The sequence below is a fragment of the Haemaphysalis longicornis genome, unplaced genomic scaffold (genome assembly GCF_048455015.1).
Source record: "Haemaphysalis longicornis isolate Haplotype H1 unplaced genomic scaffold, Haemaphysalis longicornis Haplotype H1 scaffold_12, whole genome shotgun sequence".
NCBI classification, from domain to species: Eukaryota; Metazoa; Arthropoda; class Arachnida; order Ixodida; family Ixodidae; genus Haemaphysalis; species Haemaphysalis longicornis.
In genome coordinates, this window is record NW_027526225.1 from 52332260 (window position 1) to 52359999 (window position 27740).

General features: G+C 46.8%; 1 protein-coding gene across 1 annotated transcript in view; it reads right to left on the reverse strand.

Annotated features, from left to right (window-relative positions):
• Positions 1 to 600: 600 nt before the first annotated feature.
• Wap (DDB1 and CUL4 associated factor wap) overlaps positions 601 to 27740 on the reverse strand; it is a 34759-nt gene continuing 7619 nt past the window's right edge. The window contains exons 5-7 of the mRNA XM_077693275.1: positions 21614 to 21910; positions 7757 to 7874; positions 601 to 4878 (exon numbers count right to left, since the gene is read on the reverse strand). Of these exons, the coding sequence (XP_077549401.1) occupies positions 4706 to 4878; positions 7757 to 7874; positions 21614 to 21910 (588 nt within the window). The 3' untranslated portion in view covers positions 601 to 4705. The remainder of the gene's footprint in view (positions 4879 to 7756; positions 7875 to 21613; positions 21911 to 27740) is intronic.

The following is a 27740-nucleotide window of genomic DNA, read 5'->3' on the forward strand; positions in this document are numbered from 1 at the left end:
AGGAAGGAGCCGCATACAACTTGGTGGCTGCTTATGGACACTCGACAAAATATTTTGCAAGGACCAAGAAAGTGCAGTGGTTAGTTCAGTTTGCACGGCATCCCTTTTGTGAGCCATCAAACATGCTGACTGCTCGAGTAACCAACCTGTCTGCATACTGGCACACAGAATATCTCCAAAAGGACGCCCAATCAAAGTAGTTGTCATCTTTTCCCTGAAAACAAATTTCCAGCTCAGTTCCCGCTTCACACCATCACGGAAAGTGTTGTAGCCACCGAAGCATACACCAGCACTAAATGCTGCGACCAGTACTTGCTGGCGTCGTTAGAACACACAACACATCGGAATCAGCCCCCCCCACCCCCTACTTTGAGCTTATTAAGGGTTTCCCGGGCTGTCAATGCATGCCGGCTGGGTGAAACACAAGTTCTTTGATAATTATCTTGCTTTGTATGCTGTTTTATTTCTGCACTTACAATGGGTCAAAAGAACACATGCACTGTGTTGTCCACATCACTAAATGGGACAAGCCAAATGCATGAAGAGGCATAGGCAGCCTAGAAGACCACCAGCTATGCCGAGGGACTGATGATGCAGGTTAAAAAAAAAAAAAAAAAACCATCAAGAAAAGTGCGAATACATCCACCATAGAGATCTGTACACACATGAAGCACATTCTGTAAGCATCAGTGTTGCATGGTACAATTCACCGTCAATGACGGCACCAATCACGATCAGTGTCCACCACATTGTGCCACATATTCCGCTACTCAATTCCAGTCCAAAACACAGTGGAAATAACACATTCTGCTCGCATTGCACGCACGTTGCCACCCTCGTAGTGTGCAGAGTTCGGTCATCAATATTCGGAGAATCCCAGTGTCCGTACACTGCTTACACATTACATGTTACAATCATGTGAGATCGATCCAGCGCACAACACTAAATACGGTTCACCGGTTCAAAGACCAGCATTGGTGTCCACCGCACCACAATGCCTGCCCAGAGCACTGCCATTCCTAAGCACAGTCTTAGCAGTCTAGCTGCTGTCTTCCACGATGTCCCAAGTCGCACAACGCTGACAACAGAAACAGAAATTTTTGCAACCCCCCCCCCCCAAAAAAAAAAAAAATGGTGATCTTTGCAGCTCTGCACAGGGCCTAAAAGTAGGCAGCATGTAGAACAAATCCAGAAACACCCTTTCGGGTCCTTGCGCTGTGTACAACCATCAACTCGGATGTTTCGTATGACAACCATTAAGCGCCCTTAATGCTGCTGATGATTAGTGAATGTCGCATGACAAGCTCAGTGGCCAAGTTGCACAGACTTCAGTGACTAAATCATCCTGCCTGAACCCATTTTGGAAGCAGCCGGTGAGATTGGAAAGTCTGATGCCACAAGACAGGTTGGCCGTATACTGCAGTAAAGCACAGCAGTACACGTTGCTGTACTCACCTACGCCCATGAGTGATGGAAATGTCCATTGAAGGAATAATTGAAGGAATAATCAAAATTTTAAACAATCAATAATCAAAATGATCAAACGACAAATGTCTATTTCACCACTATTCTGGACAGCCTTCCAGAAGGTCATTTATATTTTCCTTTTTTGTGGAAAAATAAAATGTACTGGCACGTGATCGGTATTGTTTCATTAATTTCACTCAACACAGTTGGCGACATACAACCTGAAAGGATACATCCCAAGAAACGTAGAGAATGAAAAACTCACTCTGTGGAAATTTAGACTTCACAAGGGCTTTCGATAACCCAACCATAAACCTATAGGTGGAACACCATTGCAACTATATGAATCCCACCTGTCTAAACGCAATCAGCATGTTAGCCTAAATGCCAACTATTAGCATGTGTTGTAAGCTCGGTCAGGGGTTTCTCAGGGAAGCACTTTTTGGTTGCTTTTATTGAACACATTTGTAAATTATTTTCTCAAAATATATCCACGGATCAAGCGTGCGATAAACGCAGGTGACACAAGTCTACTTTTTTCACAAAAAATATTTAGACAAAATGCTTAACGTTTTTAAAAAATGCCTCCCTCGGGCAGAGGCTAATAGGCTGGTAATAAACAAAAGTAAAATGACAGAATTTTCTTTTACACAACAAAGGTCATTCAGTCAGGATTAAAATTTGTCTCAAATACAAGTGAGATCGAGGTGGGGTGATAGGCAAATATAAATCGTTCATATCGTAATTTTCCCGTAAACCACAACATGGGATCAACACATTCCCCAAGTATCATCCACGACTCTTGGGTCAGCAGTTAGCATTCAGTCCAGTCACAGGAAATACCTTCCCCAGGCAATGATACTTCTACTGAATGCATATTTTTTAAACTAATGCACATTGATACAGAGGGCAGAATAGCACTGAGCATCATGTTTGGAACCAAGCTGTTCATATTATTACGCATTCTTAGTATGAGCAAATTATGTATGATTAATCATCATCATCATGATCATAAAACTCTAGTCTACACCCATTGATCTCCATTCACTCCTGTCCTGTGCCACCACAGACCATTTTGACAATTAATATTTAATTAAACATTAAACTTGTTATACCATTATAATAAGTACTATATATAGTAGTGTAATGTTTGCGATACTTGTCATACTCTACATTGGGTCCTTCGGGATAAGGTTGCCCTGCTTGCCTCGATATCGTTTTTTTTTTATTATTATTTTGCCACCCTCTGATTGGCTGAGTAGCGCGCAAAAGCCGCCTTGCTGAAGAAACAAATGGTTATCGTCTTCCTGGCACTGTGTGGGTCATGTTTCCTCAGGCCGTCGGGCGTCCAGCCGCTGAATACATAACAATACTCACATGTAATACGTTATGATCACGCTCACACTATGCTTTAAACGAGAAGCCTGTAGACAGAGTAGTACATAAAATAACGGATATGGATCAATGAATCATATAATGGATCAATGAACATAAATAAAACGGGCTTAGCCATAAATCGGCCCTCAGACTACCAAACCCGTAGCGCCGGGCGCAGAGAGTGCTGACATGTAAAACTGACTACATCACACAGTCCTTAAAATATTGCCCGATGCTTTTGAATGGTCATTTGATTAAAAATATTGATGGATTGTAACTTACTATGAGGAAGTTCCGGGCCCTATATCTGAAATATCTGCACCTTGCACACCACCTTGCATCAACACCCACAAGTCCTTGCTACCGTGGTTACATTATTCTGTGCAAAACATACTGCCATGTATGTATTTTCCACTGGGTGTTCTGCCTTTTTACCTTGGTGTGCATGTGCTCATGTGTGTCGTCTACTCGTTTGACGTATGTTCTATGTAGTGAAAAAGGAGTGATTGTGCGTTACTGCTCGCTTACAGTTATTTTTGTTTCTCAATGTGCATTCATCACTCACTGTCTTCTTTCTTGACTGTACGGGGAAATGTTTTCTGCGTGTGAAAATTTTTCCTCGTGAAAGCTAAAGTCCTGCTTAATGCAGCTCTTTTCCCTATCTCTTCCACAGCCAATGTAAATTATAAAGAAAGCCAAAACTCTTTCCAGCCTGCCATGTTATCTGAATGTGAAGCGGGCATGGTATGATGTGTGCTACAGAATGATGCTAAGCATTGGACTTGCACCCAGTTCGCACTGTGCAATGCAAGGCCTGCCAGCAATTCATCACACTTTCCTTCGAACGCAAATGTCAGCAAGCAGAATGTTCGAGAACTCCTCACATGATAACTGAATGAAGAAACATGATCAGTAGCAAGGGACAGTACATAAATCAGTCACTGGTAAAGATCATCACACAGGGAACAGTGCTGGTATAGCACTTGTGGAAATATCATCATCAAAACACGAAGGTCAAAAATTACGGCAGAAGGCATTATCTGTACACCAGTTGGTCTCTCTATATCCCCAAGTAGACAAAGACTCAACAAAGCAAGCACACAGTGTATGAGCCAACTCAGTGAGTAAAAATGATAATAGCAACAATAAAAACGCCATCAATGACAACCACGCTCCTTATAAACAATTAAGCCTATTTCCTGCAAATACAGCACATGGCTCAAGGTTTGCAGTGATTGGCAGAACATAATCATCATGGCTTTGTATAACGTTTTTGCATACGATAAAAGCTAAAACAGCAAGTAACCCTAAAATAAAGTTGCTTTTTTTTTTTCTTGTGCCCACCCTCCACCCCAATGTCAGCAAAATATGACACTAATAATACAGCCCACCACAATATGAACAACAGCAGTCACAGTTTGCCTGCCAGAAAGGCAGCAAGATGAGCGCACGAACATGTCCAGTTTTGGCACAACTGTAGGTTAGTCCATCAAACCTCAGCGGGCTCGACTTTGAAGGTGTGTGACGACGACGATGTCGCACACAACCAAACCACCGGCAAAAAATACAAACAAGTCGCGTAATCCTCCCAAAGGATGCCACGCAAAACCGTGGCAAGCAAAACTAACCAAGCAACCAACCAAACACGCACCCTGGCGAAACTAAAACTAAGCACCCCCTCCCTCAAAGTGGGAGGAACTCTTCGACGTCACAAGTCGAAGACTAAGTCGACGACTACACGAAGCGACGGTCACCACGATCGAAAGGCACAGCAGTTCAGACACACGGACACAGAAAGTCGTCTCCGGGCTTCTGGAAATGCTTCGGTTGATGAGCCCGGCGAAAGGAGACAGCGTGCCGTTCAGACGCGCAGGATCTCGAGGCAGCTGTTGTAGCAGATGGCGATCCAGTCGGGCTGGGTGGAGGCCCACTGGATCTGGTTGATCTCCCCCTCGGCCGTGTAGGCCAGGATGGGGTCCTCGATCGCCCGGGGCATCTGCTGGATGTCCCAGATCAGCGCCTGATGGTCGTCAGCTGGGGGAGGAGGGGAGACGCGCGGGCCGGCAACACTATCAATATTTCTCGCAACTTAAAAAAGGAGAAAGCACGCATGTTGAGAATGAATTTCCGAGGAGACCCAAGTGTTCCTTGTGACTTAGTGAGCAACGAACGTGTTCTCCTATTACCAGTGTCACTTTTTCCCCTTTGCGCCTCTCTCTTTTCCTGGGGGGGCAAATCCTAATGGGTGCCGGAAACCTCCCCGTGCATTCGATTTCTCCCGCAGTCTCGCATGATTGGCTGCGCGACCAACGAAATTTGTGCGGAGCGCCAACTGCAGTCTTCTTGCCCACGGCGAACATCTGCTGTGTCTCAGCAAGTGATCGCGCAATCAGCGAATGCACGGCGGCGCGTGCTACACTGCCGTTAACTCCCTGCAACAACAAAGCAGAACTTTGGTGTGGGTTTAGTACTGCTTTCACATTAAAGATTGCCCAGCAAGATACACCAAAACTAGCTCGCTGTGCGTCGATCAAAGATTTTGGGCGGTTTCTCTAGTAACACCTGCCCAGAACCGACTTTTCAACAGGGTGCTCTCAGAAAATCTTGTGCCTGACGGGGACATCCGTTTTCGAAGTTCTACTTGATTTACTATTGTCAGCTTCACAACGAAAGGCAAATTAGGCCGCCTCATGTTAGCTAGAGCCACTAAATAAGCATTTATTTAGTGACACAAGCGCTAGCCATTACAGTGCTGGCACACCCCTCAAACCACTTTGAGGGGTGTGCTGGCGGAATTTCTCCTCTGCCCAGAGGAAAAGCCAACACCTACAGCACTTGATGTTCGATATATCAGTTGCTGGTATTTTTGTTCAGTATAGCCGTAGCTTATGCAATATATTTTTATTGTAAATGAAAGTTAATAAAGGTTAATTTGATAGAAACGGGTTCGATATAGTCGGGTTTGACTGTAACTTGATCTCACCACAGTAGGGCAGAAATGCTGAAAAAGCATTCTAACACAAAAATTCTCAACAGTAGCTGGAGACGTGAGCATGAAAGCAAGTACGCAATTTAAGAACTGCGTGCTTGCAGAGCAACACCTGCTGAACACAAAACAAACCTTCTTGCGTATAGCGCCATAAAAGCGCTGCGGCATGCAAGCAGATTTGATTGTAAGGTTTTAACGCGCCGACACAACGCAGGCGATGAGGCGTGCCATAGTGGAAGGCTCCGGATTAATTTTGACCACCTGGGGATCTTTAACATGCGCTGAAATCTCATACACATGGGTGTTTTTGCTTTTCATCTCCATCAGAAAAGTGGCCGCCACGGCCAGGAATCGAACCCGCAAGTTTGTGCTCAGCAGCGCAACGCCTTAGCCACTGAGCCACCGCGGCGGGTACGGCATGTAAACAAAGCACCGCACCAAACGTACCCCGCACTCCTTCCCTTCTCTTTGCTGTTCTGCGCCTTTGCCATTACACTTTATCATTTTGTTGTCCAGCTCCGTTCCGACCTTTTCTTGTGCTCCTGGTGCACGGCGTACGATGGGTCAGTACATGAGCTACACAGCCGGTTTTAAACTGAAGGTGGTGCAGCATGCTTTGATGCACATGGAAACCGCACGGCTGGGTGGCACTTCAGTGTTGACCCAGCGCGTTTACGCTACTGGTAAATACAAGAAATTTAAAGCGATGATCGGGGATTGCCATGTGTTTTGTGGGCCCAGAGAAGGGCAGTTTTCCAGAGTGGAAGAAGTGCCTTGATGGCACGGAAGACGACGGGCTGTGGGCTGACGACGAACATGAAGCCACAAGCGACTTCAGTGAGGACGGCAGCTCCGATGGCAAGTAGGGGGATGATGGATGATTCCAAACATGTACTAGCATGTTGTGAATAAAAAAGAAATATTTGTTACATAATTACCTACATGTTTTTACTGGAAAGCTAAAGTTTTGACAGCCCTTCTTCTGGCACCTTTATCGTATGAAATTTCAACATTTAAAAATCTGTTGCAATTTTTTCCCGCACAATGAACCCTATCCCAAAATTTGTGCTAAGGTTTCTAAAAAAAAAAAAAAAAAAAAACACACACAGAAAGAAAAAAGTGGGTGTATTATGCAAGCAAACACAGTAAACTAAACCTACGCCTTGTTTTCACAGCCCCTTTATTGCGATTTATGCATTGCCTGTTGGTTCTGCGTGTGGCATGTACCATACTTGTCTCACAACGCCTAACCCCTGCCTCCACCCAGAAACGCGAATTAAGGGGGGACACTGGACCCCCTTAACTGGACACTGGACACTAGCACAGGACCGGGATAACTGGAAATTTACGGGAGAGGCCTTTGACCAGCAGTGGGCATAGATAGGATGACGATGGTGGTGATGATGATGATTGGTCTTGGAGCTATTTTTCTTATTTTCAGACCAATCCTGATAAAACTACATGAACTTGCACAGCTTTTTATGCTGATTTCAAATATCCAACCCTTTTTGTTCTGAGTTATCAGTTCCTGACATAATTAGTAGTAATTATCACTAATTAGTACCTCCATGCGAGAAAACTGCCCCTGTTAAAAATTTTAATGCACGGCTACATAGTCCTCCGTGCGAGAAAACTGCCCCTGTTAAAAATTATTTTTCATGCACGGCTACATAGTCCTCCGTGCGAGAAAACTGCCCCTGTTAAAAATGATTTTTAATGCACGGCTACATAGTCCAATGAGCAAGGGGTGCAACGATCGAAGCAGCTTTCCTGTTCCACTCTTATCAGCAATTTTAGAGCACTTGGAATGCATTCAGGTTGTCTTTACAAACACAAGCCCAAGCACTCGACCAGCACTTCAAGAGCCAGAACGTTCCTGCCCTCCTCCCCCGACGTCCTGTGACCTTAGCGGGTGTGACTCACCTGCTGTGCAGATGTGGCAGGAAGAGTGGGGTGCCCAGGCGATGCCGTTGACACACGCCCGGTGGTTGTTGAGTCGCGCCACTGGCGTGCACGGCACCCGCACGTCCAGGATGATCACCTGGGGGGCAGGCCACAGAGTTTCACACTAATATACACTAGAGAGAAATCTGGCGCCACTGTCTACGGGAGCTGCGCTTTGGCGAGTGTGCCGTCATGTACCGGGCAGGCACTATGGTCCCTAGAAATATGCTAGTCTGCCGTCCGCCAGCCGCGAAGGGGGCTCCTCCGTGATGCAAGCAGCGGCGGCGCTGCACGCAGTCGGAGCGCAGCCGGCCAGTGTCGGCCTGGGGAGCAGTGCAGCGGACGGCGCTTCGCCGTGCTGCATTCGTAGGTATGGGCGCTTTCAGCCTGTTTTAAGGGCGCATTTTCCTCCTCTACAAAACAGATTAGCCAAATAAATTGGTTCCTACGAATACGAAGAGTTTGTTACCGAAGCATGAATTGATGCCAGTACGTTTTTTTTGCGAATTAAGAACGATCGAGCCGCCAAACCATGGAATCGTGTCACTGCGCTCTATCCTCGATATCCTCTTCCAGGGAAAAGGTTTCGGCATCGGAAACACGGTCGGCACGGAACCTTTTGCTAGCTGGGGCACATCACGCGGTATTTCGACTAAGTTACCTAACAAAGAAGCGTTTTTGTGTATACCTCCGCCGTACATTGCCGTGGATATATAATTGATTGATTGTAGGGTTTAACGCACCGACTCAACGCAGGCGATGAGGCGCGCCGTAGTGGAGGGCCCCGGATTAATTTAGACCACCTGGGGATCTTTAATATGCGCCGAAATCACGTACACACGGGTGTTTTTGCTTGTCGCCTCCATCAGAAAAGCGTCCGCCACGGCCCGGAATCGAACCCGCGACCTCGTGGATATATAGCGCGTGAAAATATTTGTGTTGTGTGTGGGTGCCTCGTAATTTTTTTTTTTTTTGAGGTGCTTTGGAACCATCCTCACTCCTCTTTGCTTGCAAGTCAAATACAGTATTCCCTCGTTATAACGAGATCGCTTTATTAGAAATATCGCTTTATTCGAAATTTCTTCTGGTCCCAACCCAAACGCATGCTTTTTAGGCCGCATTACTCGAAGCGCTCGAAGAGCCTGACCCGCTTAGAGCGAAGTGTCAAGCGGAGGCGCCATCCTTTGGCGGCGACCCATCGGCAAGTCAGGCGGTCAACATGGCCAGTCAACACTAACTGGTCTTTCTCCGGGCGATTTTCTGGAGTCAGTTCATGCTCGATTTGCGTCAACCGACTTTAGACAAACGGTCCAACTGTGTGGTACGGTGCTTAAATTTTGTTCCTAGACATTGGTCAATGGCGTGGGTGCGACGGTGTGCGAATACCGACACTCGAACAGTAGAATTAGCAGTGTCGTTGACGAGGGAACGCTGAAAAGCCCTTGTTTTGCAAACTTCACGGCTGCACACCTCGAGAAAAATTTGCCCAGTGATCATGTTAAGCCTCTAGTGCGAAAACCGCCAGTTTTCATGATTGCGCTGTGTACCCAAAGTGAGCGGGTAATCATTTTTTGAGCGCAACAAGCACAACCCTAGACTCTAGCCACGGCATTTGCGGTGGTTTCCAGCGCGAAATTCGCGCATCATTCCGTGGCGCCCGCACGCCTCCCTATAAATTGGCCACAGCCACTGCCACTTTTATGGGCGAAGACCACGACCTCATGCGTTGCTGGTCAAATCGGAGATGGGGTTGCTCGTGCCCGACAAAAACTTGAAACAGCCAAAACTCACTTTCCTTTTTACACCCGAATAAAGTTGTTCTTCTCTGAATACATTGTGTTTTGGTTCCTTGCAGTTGTGGTGCAATCAAAGCTCAATTGCTTAACCTCTTCTCGAGCGGTTGCTTATATCGAAATACCGCTTATAACGAAATTTTCCGCCGTCCTTCTGACATCGTTATAATGAGGGATTACTGTATACGCTTTGAAGCTTGAACGGAATCTGACCAATTCGCATCGTTCATTAATTAGGGCGTGCGATGGGGCCCATCGCACGTCGAACGCTGCCTCCTCAGTTGAGAATATCTGTTAAATGTAAATGCCGAATAAAAGTAATAGCAATTACGCCCGCATATGATGTTTTTGGCACTTTCAATCAACAGACAGAAACTGTGGTACTAGCTTGTATTTTGCGCGCCTGTAATTTTTGTGAATTCCACGATTTGGAAAATTCGCTAACTTGAGTGCGGGAAACTTTTTCACTAGAATCAGGCTGCCAAACAGTACTGCGCTTGCATTCTTCATTACACAGGGCTTTCTTTTTTTCTTTTTTTGATCGCCCGCATACTCGGAGTGAATCGCGAGACGCACGCAGGGAAAGCAACAAGGGAGAACATCTGTGTTATGGCCAATCATTTTACTTGCGGCTGTTTGAAAGGAAAAAGATAAGCTCTTAAGGCTTATTTATTTCAATGACCATATGCCTTGCTTTAACATCCTCCCTCCCTAGGGGAAGTAGGAGGGCTTGGCCAGAAGTATTTAGGAACGGGTTTTTTGGTAAAGCATTTCACTACAGCTTTTTTTTTTTCTTTTTTCTCGAGTCAGCCAGGACGGGTACATGCAGACCACCTTCAATACATGACGTTCGGGGATAACCACGTAGTTTTCACAATTAGCACAAACGCTGCGTGTGGCACCGCCGGGCTCTCCTGGAACGGATCTCACTGCCTCAACAATGCGCGAAATAATGATACCAGTGGTGGTAGCGAAACGGCTACTCTCGTTGCTGCGGTTTCATCCTTCGGTCTCAATCGCGAAGGTAAGCGTCCGCAAATAGCCTAGGCTTTGTAGCCCGATTCGCAAAAAATTCGGGCCGCCGAAATTAAAAGGACCTATAGTAGTTCTATCGCAGCTTCAATTGTGAGCTGATGTACCCCGAGCCGCTGGATTTCACCGCTCTAACTGGCCGTAAAACCCCCATGCGCGCACGCTCTCCGCGGCAGTAGCGCGCAGCACAGGTGGCACAGGCCGGCCGGCGGCCGCTCTCGCTCCCGCCGCTCAGGCGCTCCGATTGCTGGCAGCGCCCTCTGCGCAGCGCTGTGCGTGCATCAGCGGCGCGGACACGCCTCCCCATAGAGAAGGCGCGCGGACGGCAGACTAGCTCATATTCTAGGGACCATACAGGCACGTTCCACTTGTCCTTGGCATGGCTCATGAACAGGCTGAAAAGCTGGCTCTGGCTGCAAAAAGCAACAATATTACTCTAGAAGGTTCATCAAATTTGTTTTGTTATTATAAAATTGAACCTCCAGAAAGATTAATTTGTCAGTGATAACGTAGATGTTTCATGCACTCTGAACAAGAAAAAAAAGTTACCCTTTTTTGTTGATTTTGGCTTTGAGACAAAAAAGAAGCCGTATGGCTAGCCAAGCCAAGTAGGCGAGGAACGTCGCTAGCGGCGATGGCGCCGCCCACGGCGGCCCGCGACTGCAGCGACAGATTTCCTTCTAGTATATATTAGTATGAAACTCTATGGGGCAGGCATCGTTTACTGTCCCACACATCCACATCACGACTCGCGTCGGGAAACCTTTTTTAAAGCGAAGCTTCGTTCGTCTCACTGTAAAACGCACTACAGGAAAGCCAACTTCCCTGATGATGATGATCGTGAGAGAAGAGAAGGACGGCTGAAATGCGAAGCTTTTTCTGGTCGAAAGGCAGCGTCTTCGAAGTCCATAACCAAAATCGTTACGCCCAAAATGCACCGCGGGAAAGCCAACTTACACAACGGGCTTCCGCAAACGCACACCAAGCAACATTTACAAAAAAAAAAAAAAAAAAAAAAAAAAAAAAACGCTTCCCATGGTCAGACTTGAACCTGGGTTCCTTGCATTATAAAGCGGACGCCTACTCGATTGCGCCATTCCAACACGATCGAAGCAGTCTGGATTTTGGACTTTGAATCAGGTTGCATGGGGGAAAGCTTCGCGTGTAAAAATCTCTCCGTTAAGAAAGGGACTTTTTACACAATTCTCGCATGAAAGTGTTGGCTGAGTAAAGTTTGCTTAAAAACACAAGTTCCCTTTTTACACGCCCCCCTTTGCTGCGCATTAGCCTATTTACCGCATGAAACAGAAAATAAAAATGTTTGTGGGGACATGCCAACAGAGAAAACCTTGTTTTAAAAATGTTCCATTATTACCCCCCCTATTGTGTCATGACTACGCACTAACAAGAAACAGAAAACCACAAAGTTTGTGGTGACGCATACTGGCAAATCCGCACTAACGAGCTTGACTGGTTGTTGAGTGGGCACCCTTCCTCCTAGCCAGAGCAGAATCAGGGCTTAGAGAGTGAATGAGCGCACAGAAAGCGATGGCAGGTGGTGGTTTGGAAAGCGAGGCAGGAGGATACGCCTGGTGACGCTACTATTACACAAAATACCTACAACCCAACAAGTTATGCAAGCCTAAAGCTTACCCACAATGCACTGGTTGCATGCGGCTCAGGGGGAGGCAAGAGAAGGGGGCTTCGACAGCACATCTTACCACCTTGGCGTTAGCTTAACTCTTTCGCTACCGCAGAAAATTGACCAATTTTTAGGGGTCCAAGAAAACATTTTTTTTCCTGCTAAAAAATTATTTAGGCACTATTTGCCGGAGCACAAAATGCAGATTATTTGACGGAATTTCCAATAACACCAGCTTTTTAAAGGTTTTTATATATCATAGTTGTGAAAAAAAATATCAAAATCAAAATCTTTGTCAAGTTGTCGAAAAAAATGATAAAAAAGGAGTTGTGTATATCAAACCACCGGTAGTAGAAAAAAATTAGAATATACATTTTGTAGGGAAACATTTCAAAAACACACCCTAAAAAACATGTCGACTTGCGCGGAACAGTTTTTCAGATATAAAAAAAAAAAATGTTAGCAGGCACGGTGTTCGTGTCATGCGGTGAAGCCCAACCTCTAATTCATAATGTGCAATTTTGGGTGGTTCCCCGGAATAAATCTGGCGGTTTGTCGTTATCAGAGGCACCAATTTGCCCCCACATAACGTAAAAACATCTTGTCAATGGTTGACTTTGCATTTACAGCGAGCACAATATTTGGGACAAGCACGCGATGCGGAAAAAAACATGCATGAAGTTGAAAACGGAACGCCGTGGCTGATGCTTGTTGTCGTTCACGGCCAGTTATCTCTCAAAACATAAAGCTGAGCTTTATTATCATTTTCTTACTCGCAATTGCGGCCTCGCTCGCAAAAATGAGGTACGATGAGCTAGAATCGTGCCCTGCGATCTTTGTCCGAGTAGCAGTAGCGCGCTAAAAAAGATCAGAACAACGAGCCTCCTCTATTGCAGCGCTACCTAACATTTTTTAAATGAAACAGTACAAAAACTTATCAGAGACTCCGTCCGAATAGACAGTTCAACTAAGGAGCAACATTAGACACCCGGATATACCCTCGCATGGAAACGAAACTGGAAGGCGAACAGCTGGCAGTGTCAGGCCGGTTTGAAGCGCTGTCCTCGGTGGAACAGATATCTGGCGACTGGGTGTGACCTTTTGACTTGCATCTGAAGTTCTTATCGCAGAAATCGGGTTAGGGTGGGGGGAAATCAGGAGCGGCGTGCTTTGTTCGAGGATCAGACGCGGACGCTTCAGGCGCCATGGCAGGTAGCCTTGAAGTTGGGTAACTGCGTAGTAGCGCTAAATATGAATTTCACGATGCAGAAACGAAACCGAAACTGTTGTAAACTGTTTGCGAATGGTCCTGGGGTAAGTAGAACTACCACAGTACTTAGAACAACTTGCGCAAAGGCAATAAAACTGCCTAAAATGATAAAGTAGCTTTGCAACCAGGCACTGCTTGACATTTTCAGCCGATTTCTGGGATTATTACTGTCAGAGCGCGAACCTGACGATTGAAAATCGTTTGCTAGTTCCCCATTCACGCCCTGATAGCAAAAAACAAGCGCTGGTGCAGAGTAATTACGAGTTGCACGCATTCTTCGTTGGTAGCCGTGACGCACGATGACCACGCCCCTTTTCCACACCCAGGTGATTCAAAAGCGTGTCAAAAATCACGTTTCCGTTGCAAAAATGAAACCAAAACTGATTTTGAAAGGCCATTTTCTGATCTAACTTCGAACAGCTTTACTTGTTCGAGAAATGCCTGGAACGCTATGAAAAGGCGCTCCCAAAAGTATCGATCAAATTGATCGATTTTGATAGGCGCGGTAGCGAAAGAGTTAACTCTACTTTCGTGCTTACTTTGCATCCTAATAACACGGTCAACGCTTTCAAGATAAGAAAGCCTAGCAATCTCGTGCTGTAGTCTCTTTTTATCAGATGATGCACAGCGTTGATCCTTTCTTTAACCTGTAGTACACACCTCATCCTTTCTTGTATAGGACACCAGAAAGAACAACAACTTTCCCTAGCATTGCCCTTTGACACCTAGACAAAGCTTTCTTGACAGGAGGACCTTAACACCGCAACACTCAAGAGACTAGTTGCCAAAAATTCATTGCCCAAAATACCTGATGCAATTTTGGGCACTGATCATCTCAACGCTTTTTTACGTCTGTATATGGCACACAGTACCTGTAGTTCATCATTCCTTAGTGGAACCTGTAGCTGATATTTTGCATTTATGAGGATGTTCTGTTTGCCATGCAGGTCTCAAAATATACCTCATGTGCAAGTGAGCGTGAGTGCATGTACACACACAGACATACATACACAGCTGAATACTCATGATAGGAATCTCTTGGACCGGCCAAAAAAGCTAGACAAGCACAAATACAGGAGAAAATGCCTATTTGTTTCTTCTACCTACAGGAGTGCGTTACATGTTCTGTGCCATTTTCTTTACCGTACGATTGCTGCAAGGCGTAGAAAGCGCACACCGATTTCTTTCACTTACTGAGCTAGCCGCAGAATCAGCACACTTTCCTACATGAGGCAAGTCCTTCATTACGCTTTTATTTTTTCATTTCGTCCACGACACTGGCTACGTGTGGCCTTTCACTCATAACCATTCCGGCCATGTACTTCCACGGCCAGTCTACAAATGCAACTTTGTTTTCGAATACAGTCAAACGCCGCCATAATGAAATCCCGCGAGTATAAAAATCCCACGGCAACGAAATATTTTCAGATCCCCGGCAAACGTCCATGAAAGAAGCCCGTGCATTCCATGTCTCTTGGCAGCGAAATGTTTTTGGAAAGCGATCCCGCGTTAATTAAATTTGCTGAAAGTCCGGTCGGAATTTTATCTACCAATTTGAGGCTAACAGTGTCTAAAAAGTGCTTAAAGGCATTTTTTTTGGACTCAAATAGGGTTGCCACCTTTCTGCCAAAAGAAAACCGGCCCGCCGGGGGGAGGGTATATAGAATGTTTAATTTGTGTTGGAAAACAGATGCCACATGTTTTTTGCCATGCAATGCTGGTTATTGTAGCGTTTTCCTAGTGAGAAATCAATATAAAATTTGCGCAGAAAGTGCTTAAGAGTGTCTAAAAAGGAAACCTAGAACATGATTTTCTGGAAACATGTGACGTATTTTCTTTGCTCGCCTGTCTTTGCGCAGCTTGACGGCACATATTTATTGTCGTAGTCGCTGAATTGAAGCTTACAAAACGCCAAAATGATCATAATCGTGGCACGATGGCCAAAAAACCGGCCAAAGACGGCTGGTTTTATGTATCGACCGGCAACCGGTCGGCTGTCTAAAAAAACCGGTCGGGCCGGTCAAAAACCGGCCAGGTGGCAACACTAGACTCAAAGTGTGTAAACTTCTGTCACAGCGCACTTGCACAGCTGCCGCTGTTATATTTCTTTACAAAAAAAAGGACTGCGCAACAGGTGGCTGTGGAGCCAGCCTTGCAGCGACACCACCAGGGGGCGACACATGATGACTCATGGCACGTCTTTGGCTTGGGCTATGCTAACTGGCTACCGCTGAACAGTGCACATGCATTCGTTGTGTGTGCGGCAATCGGCACGTTCACTCTCGATCATCAAAAGTGGAAGTTTTTATCCCTACGAGATAAGGCAGCCATCACCGCACAAGTTACTAGTGGCCCAAGTGGAAGGAGGGAGGATAGTGACGACGAGTTTTGAATCACCTGCAGCTCACTCTACCATTTTTAAAAGCAGGGAGACGCCACTCTCTTAATGGCGCACGTGTGCAAAACAACACAGATGTAGCCTTTCTGGACGTCAACAAAGCGGTGCTCACTTAGTTTTGTGGGCCGCATTGGAGCAACAAGGTGCCACTGTCTGGCAAACTTCGTCCACAGAAGAAGCTGTACTTGGCATACTTGTATGCTCGGACATACTCGGTGCCGAAAACCAGGGAACAAAATGTGCTGAGAAGGCGAAATTGCGGGATGTTTTGGATGCGTTTGACACAATTTAATTGTTCTTAGGCATGCACGACTTAGCAATAAAGCACTTCTTGTAGTGTGAGAGCTGAGCTGTAAAGTTACTACAAGGTCAGGCTGATAAAGTAACGTGACTGAGCGCAAACCGAAAATAAATTTTCCGTTTGCACGTGATTTTTCTGTCATTTATGTTTCATTCTTGTGGCAACGAAATTCCCACAAAAAGCAAATTTTTTTGCTTTCTCCGGCGAATTTGTTATTGCGGGGTTTGACTGCATACAAAGTTATGCAACCTTTGCCTGTTCACAGCTAGTTTCAAGGCCTCCTTAATTAAAGGAGCCATGAAGACAAAATACGAGTTGGGTTTATTAGAAAGACTGCTTAGTCCCGATAACAATGATACCAATATCATCGCAATCTTCCAACAAATAACGGAGATATGAAAGAAAACGTGTGAAGCCGTGGCGACCCCCTAGCCAATTTCTTGCAACTTTTCTATGACGTCACGGAACCTTGTTTGTGCGATTGGCGGCCGCCTAACTGACCTGTCGCGACGACGCATGACTGGACATCTGTAATGGGGCCTCTAGTTCCATTTGACCGCATCACTTGAATGCTAACGTGCAGTTAACGCACCGAAAATTGTTTTATTGTTGGCCCGTATGACGTCGTTCTTGCTCATAACACGTCACTGTGGCGCAAAATTTGAAAGTCTTTATATACTTCTTTTTTTTTCGTCAAAAAAACATCTTTTGTGGCAGTAATGGAGCTGAGTGAGATACTGAATCCTAGTTCTTTCAAATTAAACGAAGTTGTATTTTCTCTTCATGGCTCCTTTAAATATATGGGTGAGGTACATACAGCAGAGTTCACAGGTGTTGCAGACAAGGACCTAGCTTGGAAAGTGGTAAAAAAAAAAAACTTTGTGGGAAGCCTGAGTTTTAAACGTGCCGACAAGTCTGTTGCACACCTCACGATAGGGGTGGAAGGCAGCTAAAGATTCCAGACGGAAGCCTACGAGGTCAAAGCCGAAAGGCAGAGTTTTCCAAGAAAAGGGGCAACACTCGTGACTGGGAAACCGCAAGAAGCGGACTTGAGAAAGAGAGAAAGCAAAAATGGCAGATGTGGTGGTTCAGTGCAGATACACCAGAACTAAAAAAAAAAAAAAAAAGTGATATCAGGCCAAGGTGTTTTTGATTACCGTATTTACTCGCGTAATGATCACACTTTTTTTCCCCAAAAACATTTGATGCAAATTTAGGGGCGCGCTCATTATGCGGGATAAATTTTTTGCTAAAAACTTTTGAGCACAGGAAACGCAAGCAAATTGCGGGTCAGAATTTTACGAATATAATAAACATAATAAAAATAACAAAAACATAATAAAAGCTCCGCACACTGCTGCCAGCTGCTCTGCAAAGTGATGCAAAATGCAGTGTTTTCATGAATTAGGGAATGCGCCGGAACGAGTTTGCTGCGAGGTGACAGCAGGGTAACCAATACGCGGCTGCTGCTGTCACAGTGCGGGACACCAAAACAGACATAGGGGCCGACGCAGCAAGCTGAGCGCATTTTTTTCTTTGTCTTGCAAGTACATTATGAGCATTTAGTGAGAGTTTCTTCCTCATCAATACTGAACACATGCTTGCTGATATCGCTAATATCAGCAAGTCTGCGGCAATAACGTTGCCATGTCTGCTTTGAAAGGGAAGGAAACAGAGGTAGGCACGATCATCATCAGCTAGACTTGGCACACACGACGTACTGCTGCGGCAAATTCAGGGTGCATTCATTGCGCGGGAAATTTTTAAAAAATCGAATTTTGGCGACAAACTTCAAGGGTGCGATCATTACGCGAGTGCAATCATTATGCGAGTAAATACGGTATGTAATACAGCAATAGGCTGAGTTTAACTCAGCTCTTCAGGCTCTGAAAAGCAAGGGCATGTTTCTGAATAGCTCCAAGCTGTTGCAGGGGAGGATATAAGTGGGGAAGATTTGGGGTTAGGAGTCCGGCCTGCACGAGAGACAATAACGTTTGAGTGATTGACTAAGTGAATAAATGTCTAATAAACAGGTAGTGGAACCTGACCGCAAAGATGCCTGCACCGTGAAGGGGCCTTGCTGGTCAGGAAAACCCACGTTTTTGGTTGCTGTCTCAACCGTCGTCCCCAGGATTGGGGGTGGGAGGGGTCAGACTGGTCAGGCAGGCCAGTTGTAACTGGGGTTGGGGTCAGGGGTGAGGCGTGGGGTTTGGGAGCACTCCTGTACCACGTTGAACAGGGTACGGGGTTTTGTCACAGAACATACCGGTCGCTGCCTAGAGGGCAGGTACAATCAAGATACATTCAAATGTGAACAACGAAGCATGTGGCTTGTTAGTATTGTTAGTACACACTGCGCATCATGCTTACAGGCCACATACATGCACTGGGAATGAGTTATGGGAGTTTGTGTCCAACTTGGTTATGGAAAGAGCATCGTTCGGCGTGTGAGGATTTTCAGTTGGCTACCCTTTTCTAACTTTGATGTTGGAAACAGCGCATTACAAAGTCGGTAATGGTAGCGCGAGCCGGTGCCAAACACAGCAGTATGCCAAATCAAAACACTCACAATGGAATGATGCCTTTTCCACTTCAAAGTTGGACACAAACTCCGGTATTGAAGTCCTAACTGCGTGTGTGCGATATGTCACCACGATGAGCAAAAGGGCTCCTGCGCTGGCGTTTTGGAGACATGCAGCACCCCCTCGTGCCCGACGCGTCTGGGTAGTACAAAAGCAGTTGACCCACGCCGCCCTCCATGTGCTTTTAATTACAGGCCAGAGCGAAACTTGGATGCACTTAGTTGCGTTTTGGCGCGTTTAAATGATAGCACACTGAATAAAATATTCCTTAAAGTAGTTGCAGAGGCTAAACAAGATAATATTTGCTACAAGAAGCCGATTGATTGGCTTTCTTTTGAGCGAGCTGCTGCGATCATCGTGACGTGCATCAGTATCGCTCGGTCGGGTGGTCTACCTTCCTGACAATAATTATCGTTCTTCCTTCGTGTGTACGGTTGACAAGGGAACAGTTTGCAAGCCGTCTTCTGTAGCCTGAGGTAACTTCAAAAGGTTGCTTCAGCAGGAGCATGGAAGCAGATGCGAGCAGTGCACCTGGCTCAGCTGACACCACCGGATTGGCAGTGCCTTGAAAATTTTGTTCTGAGTGGAAATTTCGTTTTATATTTTCGCAAACTAAACGATTTTTTACGCAACATTTTTACGCTGCCCGATTTACGAATGGCAGGGTACATGTACACTAGCGGATATGTACGGCAATAGCGTCAAATAAACAAATTAAGCGTGCTTAAAGGACGCGAAACGAGCACCAAATCGCACGTCCGCTGCCTAACATAACGTAACAGCCGCATACATGGTGTGCGGCCCAAATGTTTACATACGATCGTCACTGACTGTGTTTGTTATCTTCTACTGCAGGGGTCGGCAGGCAGCATGCGGTCTGCGGGGCCGTATTATGTGGCCCCCAGCACGTCATTGGAAGCCCCACCCCTACCCCTGTCATTAACTATCTAACTATGTAATCTAACTATCTATCTAACATTACCTAAAGACACGCCAGTTTTGGCCTCAAATGGGGTTAGACGGGAGACAAGAACAGAGAATTGATCGCTTCTAGTTGCATTGTCCCCCATCTTCACACTTCGCCAGATTATGGTCAATTATTGCCAAATATTACTGGAAAGAATTAGCTGAATTCTTTCCCTTTGCTTTCAAAGCCCCCCTCCCCATCCCACCCAATTTGCCGTCCGGACCTCCAACTTTATGTAACTCAGCCCCCCACCATAAAACGTTGCTGACCCCTGTTCTAGTCTATTAAGTGCGAACTGGGAATATATGATGCAAGAGCGCAATTGAATAAAGTGAGAGCAAACAAGGAAAGAGAACGGCCACCCAGTCTCACCCGAACGCTTTGTTTTAGGGGTCTACTTTCGGGATCAGAAAACAGATTTCATGCTTCTGACGGTCACTGCATTTTACACTGAGCCACGATACAATAAAAAGGTAAGCTAGCGCTGCACCACGTATTCGTAACGGCGACGCAAACCAGCAGTGTTTAATGAAAGTGCACGCATAAGTGCACAGGTACGCAAAGAAACGGCACATCACAGCAGATGAGCCTGAAGACAAGCACAGCAAAGGAGCACACGGACTCGCTGACTCTTACGCACGATCATCACCGATTGTGTTACTCTCCTTTTTTGGATTGGCTGTTGTTAAAAGGTTCTTGTCACCAAGTTTATTAGTTTGAACAAGGAGCTCTCACTTCAAATTCCACCTCATATGACCATCGGTGAACCTGCGAGTGGCACAGCGCCGCCACTGTACCAGCAGTTCCTCGATGCTGTAAACGTATCTAGCGCTGCAAAGCTTTCTTTCTTTGTGCCAGGTTGATCGCCGGAAGAGGTCGGACGCGTCGAGGATGGGCTGGAGACTATGTCGCAAAGCAAACGGGAGCCCCGTGCTCACGTCGCTTCTGTCAACACGGGATCCTATGAGACCTCTGCAGCTTTGTACTACCCAAAAGTACTACCAGGAAGTCGGTTTGACCTCTCGCCCTGCAGTGCCGCCTGGGCAGTGCACGAGCCCCATGTGTGCTACAAACCACACGCTCCATAGTGTGCGCTTCAATGTACCATACTTACCCGATTCTAACGCGCACCCGATATTCCTGACTAAAAATCCGAAAAAACTTGCACCTTCGATTGTAACGCGCACGGAACTTTGTGACCCAGAAAAACGAATGCGAGAAAAACGGAAGATTTCTTTCCGGAAGTAATCTCACTCATCTTACTCCTCGTCGCTCTCCGAGAGCTCCTTGTCGCTTTCCGCTGACCACACCATCTCGTCCTTGGTGCCGTCAAGTGCATTCGCGATGCCACTTCTGAACGAACATTCAACCATGGTTGATGGGATCGTGGCCCACGCCTCGCACGCCCATCCCGCGAGCTTCTCCAGGGGCACGTGCGTCAGCCGAGCGCTCGTTTTGAATGCGTGAGAGCCGCTGCTGCCATTGCTGTTATCAAGCGCGCAAGTGGAACGATTTGACGATTTGTGTGAACGCCGATAGAAAAGCCTAGGCGCCTATGCGCCCATGCTTCGTGCGTACGAAAAATCGTTGCCAAAAGGTTTGGCGCCATCTTGAGATGACGATAGGTGGGATGAAATTTCCGCTGTTTCGGTATTTTCGGTTTCGTATCCAATTCTAACGCGCTTGTGATTTTCGGCCTATTTTTCCGGAAAAAAAGTGCGCGTTAGAATCGGATAAGTATGGTATCTTGATAGCGCAGGTGCACAGTAAAGTGCCAGGAAGGGGTGGGCCACGGCTCCCGAGGAGGAGGAGGAGGAGGAGGAGGAGGAGGAGGAGGAGGAGGCCACCCACCTCGCAGGCGTCCATGGCGAAGGTGGCCAGGTAGTTGGGGTCCTGCTTGTTCCAGGCCAGGCGCAGCAGGGGCTGGTGCTGGGGGTCCTCGTAGATGATGGTCGAGTGCTCCAGGTGGCGCAGGTCGAACATGCGCACCGACCCGTCCGCCCCGACGCTGGCAAACATGTCCCGGCCGCCGCCCGCCCGCGAGAAGGCGATGTCGTACACCTCCTTGTCGTGCGCAATCAGCTGCGTCTTCACGTGGCCTGACACCGTGCCCCCGCCGGCCATGGCGCGGCCCACCACCTGGCCCGTCTGCGCGTCCACGGGGGAAGAAGGGCGCTTACTGGTAAGCAACCCCCACCCACCAGTCCATCTAGACTGCACAGTGCCAAATGTTAAACGCTGTGCAGCGTTAGTGAAACCCAACAAAAATAGAGAACCTGACAGGTGAGAAAAGAATTTTGACGTTCGTTTCGTTAAAGGAGCCATGAAGACAAAATACAAGTTTGGTTTATTAGAAAGGCTGCTTTGTTCCGATAAAAATGATACCGATTTCATCGCAAACTTCCAAAAAATAACGGGGATATTAAAGAAAACATGTGGAGCTGCGGCGACTCACTAGCCCGTTTCTAGCAACTTTTCTATGACGTCACAGAATCTTGTTTGGGCGATTGACGGCGGCCGAACTAATCAATCGCCAGGACACATGACCGGATGATTGTAGTGGGGCCGCTAGTTCTGTTTGATCGAATCACTCGAATGCTAACGTGCACCTAACCCACTAAAAATTATGTTTTTAGTGCTGGCCCATGTGACGTCACTCATGCCGATAACACGTCATTGCGGCATGAAATTTGAAAGTTCTTAAGTATTTCTTGCGTTTTCATCGGTTAAAAAACGTCTTTCGTGGCTGGAATGGAGCTGAGTGAGGTACTGAAGCCTAACTCTTTAAAGTTAAACAAAGTTGTACTTTCTCTTCATGGACCCTTTAAGCCTTCGCACTTTTTTTTAACTCCACTGATGGGAGACTCCTTCAAGGAGTGAAGCGAGGTCATGCTGGGTCTGTTTGTAAAGGAGTGGCAAAAGACAATGGGGCTCTTCAATTTACAATCTTAGACCCACAGCGGATATTCTGTGGGTAATCTGAGGATTCAGAAATACACGTGAAAAAAAAAGCACCGACAATTACTATACCCCCAAATGCGAAATTTGTGCGCAGCGCGAGCTGCGGTCTTCTCGGTCACAGTGCATATCTGCTGCGTCTCGGAAAGTGGTTGCGTGATCGGCGAACGCATGGTCGTGCGCTACTCTGCCGTTGTTTCACAGCTCGCCGCCGAGTATGTTGTTGCAAATCGTGTTTGAACCTCCCGCGCAAGTGTAACGTGGTTCGGATGAGCGCCAAACAGAGCAGCATCTGAGGGAAGTGCGAGAAGGAGGGCGCTACCCAGCGGCGAAGCATGGCAAAAGTGTGAGGGGGAGGCAGTGAGGGAGATGACGCCATAGCCGCATGTGCCGCCCTCCCCGCCAAACTTCTGCCGGACGCTCCTCTTCGTTTTCTTTCTGCCTCGCTGCCTCGTTCGCTCACTTGGTTACGCGGATGCGACAAACACCGCCACCGCCACAGCTCCCGCCGCGAAACCCAGGCACCAACCGAGCACCAAAGGGCTGCACCCTAAAATGAACACTGGACTACTTCTCAGGAATCCGAGATTGATAATCGAAGACCTCCAATGTAGCGGACAGCAAATTAAGCAGGTGGCCTTACAGACGGCCTGCAGTAGAGACACAGTCTTCCCCAAGCACTCTTCCCCAAGATGCCAAGCACTCTTACTAGATTGCCCAAGAATTGAGCAACTGCAAAAATGGATCAGCACAGAATTGATGCAACCTGCTGTGCTGCTTCCTACCGCTTCCAGTTCAAATTTTGTGCGAAACAAGTGGCCACACCCGTTGTAACGTTTCTGCTCTCCCTTCCCTTACTGTAGAAATGCTGCATGCAAGACGGTGTGTCCATTTTACCTGCAAACTAATCTCCTGAACTAGCCTACAACTTTTATGTGTCTCTAGTGCCCCTTCCAGCCTGTTTTCAAACAATCTTGGTGGCTGGAATGTGAATTTGGAGTAACCCCTCCCCTCATTGTGCATTACAGTGATCCTCCTGCCACAGCAAACATTTGCACTCCGTCCTGGCTCGCTCCCTAAAATAGGCTTGCACAGAAACATCTGAACATGCATCAGCATGTGAGTGTGACCACATCGCTAGAGGGGAAAACTGCAGGCCAATTCACCTTGGACAGACTGCTGTGAGCCATTTCTTTCATCTGCAACTCTGGCATAATCAAACACCACTAGAATGTATATATATGCACACGGCGTGAAGCAAGAATACATATGGGGAGGGAAACGGGTATTGCCGCGGCTAACGGCGCGCGACCAGATAATGTCACAATGAAAGCCAAGGTGGTCTATGAAGCTTTGTGGCTGCACAATTTTTCCTCCTACAAGAGAAGCTCCTATCCTAAAGGGACAGACAACTGTTTTTTGTATAGTATACCATATTTACTCGAATCTAAGGTGCACCTTTTTTCTGGAAAAATAGGTGCCAGAATCGCATGCGGTACAATCGAGTACGACTCAAAACTGTGGCGCCGTATGGCCATATTGCCATTGACGTTTCAAGATGACCGCTTGACTACTGAACGCGTAGCCAGCGCTTCGTAGTCGCCGTACGTTTGCCTTTGTTGTCTGCGTAGTTTTTTTCGCATTCATCTGTTCTTTTCGTCATGGAATTTTCCATTGCGAAGAAACGGCGGGTTCACTACGATGCTGCGTTTAAGAAGCAAGTAATTTTGTGCGCAGAAAGTGATAGAAATCGGGCCACGTCACATGCGTTCAGTGTTCTAGAGACTTGCGCACAGGACTGGCGCAAGCAGAAAGAGAAAATTCTCGCAAGCAAGGTGACACAGAAAGGGTTCAGTGGACCAAAGAGGGGACGATATCCCCAAATAGAGGACCCGCTGGTGGAGTACGTGCAGCAGCAGCAAGCGGCTCAGAGACCCGTAACGACAGAGATGCTGAAGATTCGAGCGATGCAGTTGGCATTGCAGCAAGGACTAACAAGGAGGGATTCAAGGTCAGCAGGTGCTGGATAACAAATTTCATGAAGAGAAAAGGCTTCTCACTTGACTGGCGGACCCGCATATGCCAGAAGTTGCAGGCGGAGTTTGAGGGAAAAATGGACGCATTTCAGCGGTGCGTCTTGAATTTGCACCGCAAGAACTACATGCTCAAGCAAATCGGCAACGCGGATCAAACACCACTATACTTCAATATCCCTGCCACCACAACGATGGAGAAGAAGAGCACCAAGCAAGTTTGTGTGCTCTCCTCTGGCCACAAAAAAATGAGAGGGACGACAATGCTTTGCTGCCCTGCGGACAGGCACAAACTTCCCCCCTACCTCATATTTAAATGCAAGACGCTCCCGAAAGGAATCGTGTTCCCCAGTGGTGTGATTGTGCGTGCAAACGAGGAGGGTGGATGACGATGAACTTCATGCAACTTCGTTTTCGAATACAGTCAAACGCGACCCAGTGCAAGCTTGGGCCTGCGTGCGATGCTTGTTCTGGACGCGCTCAGGTGTCACCTTGACGAGCGCATCAAGGGCAAGCTCGGCGCTTGCAACACTGACCTTGTTGTGATTCCCGGTGGCATGACCTCACAACTGCAGCCAGTGGATGTTCCGCTAAACAAGCCGGTCAAAGACCGGATTTGGGCGCTCTACACCGAGTGGCTTGTTGGTGACGGCCACGAACTACAGTTGAACCTCGATATAACGAACCTCGATTTAACAAAATTCGCGATATAACGAATTTTTTCAAGTTTTCTAACAAAATTTTGCTAAATGCATGTATTTTTGTCTCGATTTTACGAAGTAATTTTGTGCGGCGCTTTCGATTTAACGAAGTCACGGCAAGAAAGGAAGAACGAAATTCCGGTCGAGGCACGTTTTATTTCGCCTCTCAGGCCCTACATTGAAAAAATTCAGTGCTCAAATTGACTCTTGAAGGCTCAAATGAAAGAAAAGCGGTGAAATCTACGGTTAACAACAATTAAAAGCGAAGAACGAAGCTGCACAAACCGCTAGCGGTCATAGACGGTTTAATAGTGCGGCCACTATTTTGACGTCTCCATCGTTGCCTACGCCAGCGCCCTCTATGCTTAGGCTACCGAAGCCTATTTCAAGCTTTTTTTTTCAACGCGTCATTGCTCACGGTGCTGCTGCTCTAGGTTGTGCTCGCTGATAACCAAATTAATATTTTGTTCGTGCATCGTTAGGTGAGTTTTGTAAGCAGCATGAGCACTCCAAGAGAAAGAAAAGTGTTCCGAACAAGAGCCTGAGGAAGTTCGGTGAAACTGACAGCCACCGAAGTGTGATGGATGCCATCGATGTTCTGCGGAGGCACGCAGGTGCTCACGAATGTTAAGACCTTGTTAGCGCTGTCAGCATACGACCGTCACGTAAAGCCCGCCCTGGTCAAGAAACGCCAAGCACTGCTTACGGACTTCTTCACTACGGCTTGAACATCGAGTGCTGGTGGCAATAAATTGCTCTCTTTGAACGTGGTCATCTTCGTTTCACCAGCGTTCATTAGACAGCTGCGGTGCGGAGAAATCAGTTTCATAAGGGCTCAGTGGGCATAAAAGTAATTGCTTAATCGAATTTGGCCGGAAGAATTTTATTTAATGTAAGCTTTCCGCTTTCCGGAGCACGTAAGCGCTGCTCCACACAGTGAAGCGGTCCGCGTGTACTCCGCTGAACTCGCAATCATGGCTTTATCTCGAGTGTTGTGGTTGCATCACGCGCCTATACTGCAGAGCCTTTGTACATGAAAAAAGTCTTTCGAAAGTTTCATAGCAGCCTTCCGCTGTTGGCCCGCCGTGCCTAGGCCCCTAAGCCTACCACTGAATAGACGAAAAGAGGCGTAACTTCGAACGAGCACCTCGGCGGGGTGAAGTTCACGGGACATGGACGCGGGCGCGGGTTCAATTGACTATAACAGCGGCATTTAGTAGTGACCGAAATGAAAAAACAAAAAGTGGAAACCTAGTCTGCTATCATATTTAATGAGGCGTTGCGGAAAAAGCACCGGTTTTACGATGACACATGAACTACCGTCGGCTATCCGAATTCCATTGCCCAAGTGTTGAAACTCTTAATTCACACAATTTTCGCAGCCAGTTTTAGTACAAATTTCGCTTTAATTGGAGAGGTAACTACATAGCAGTTGTTGCCTGGCGAGGGCCAAAGTGTTAAAACCCCAATAACTGGTTAAATGAACTGTAAAATCAAAACCTCGATTTTACGAAATTCTCGATTTAACGAAATTTGCGGCCCCAAGTACGACTTCGTTATATCGAGGTTTAACTGTAATGCTAAGCAACCGAATCAAGCGCACTTCTCCGCAAGACTTGGCCAAATGGGCAAAGGATGCATGGTCCATGATCCCGCCTACCATGGTGAGCAAGGTGTTTAATACCCCTGTCACACGCGCCAACCTAATGTCATTTTAGACGAATGAGATTCGTTTCAAATGACATTCGTTTTCTGCATAGGTGCCACACGAACAAACCAAATGTCATTCACGTGTGATGTCAATGGCAATCGGTAGTATACTTGGCGCACTCGAAATTGCATAGAATGATGATGTAATCCAGATAAGCGTTTATACTTTGAGAAAAAAGTATCTAAAATGCTTTAGCATGCGTTATGCGCACTCTTTTTAGGCCGTAATTTGTTGCAATAAGTCATACGAAGCCAAGACAAATAACAAGGAGATCCGCCATGATCCATACCACAATTTGTCTACAAACATGGTGGCGCGCGGGGACGACGCCGCGATGAGCGACGTGAAAAAGGCTGTCGCCGAGCGAACGTCTTGCTCTCAGACCATTGCGTGCGTTCGTTTGGGTTTCCCGCGGCATTGCGGGCGCGCGCATTTTCCGTCCCCATGCCGACGGCAGCCATGTTGAAATGGTTGAAAGTTGGAAAAGTCGGGAACCCATGCGGTCACACTGAAAGCGGAAGTAATTCATTCAAAGTGCTCAATAAAGCAAGCGAAAGCTTTTAAAACAGGCAAGA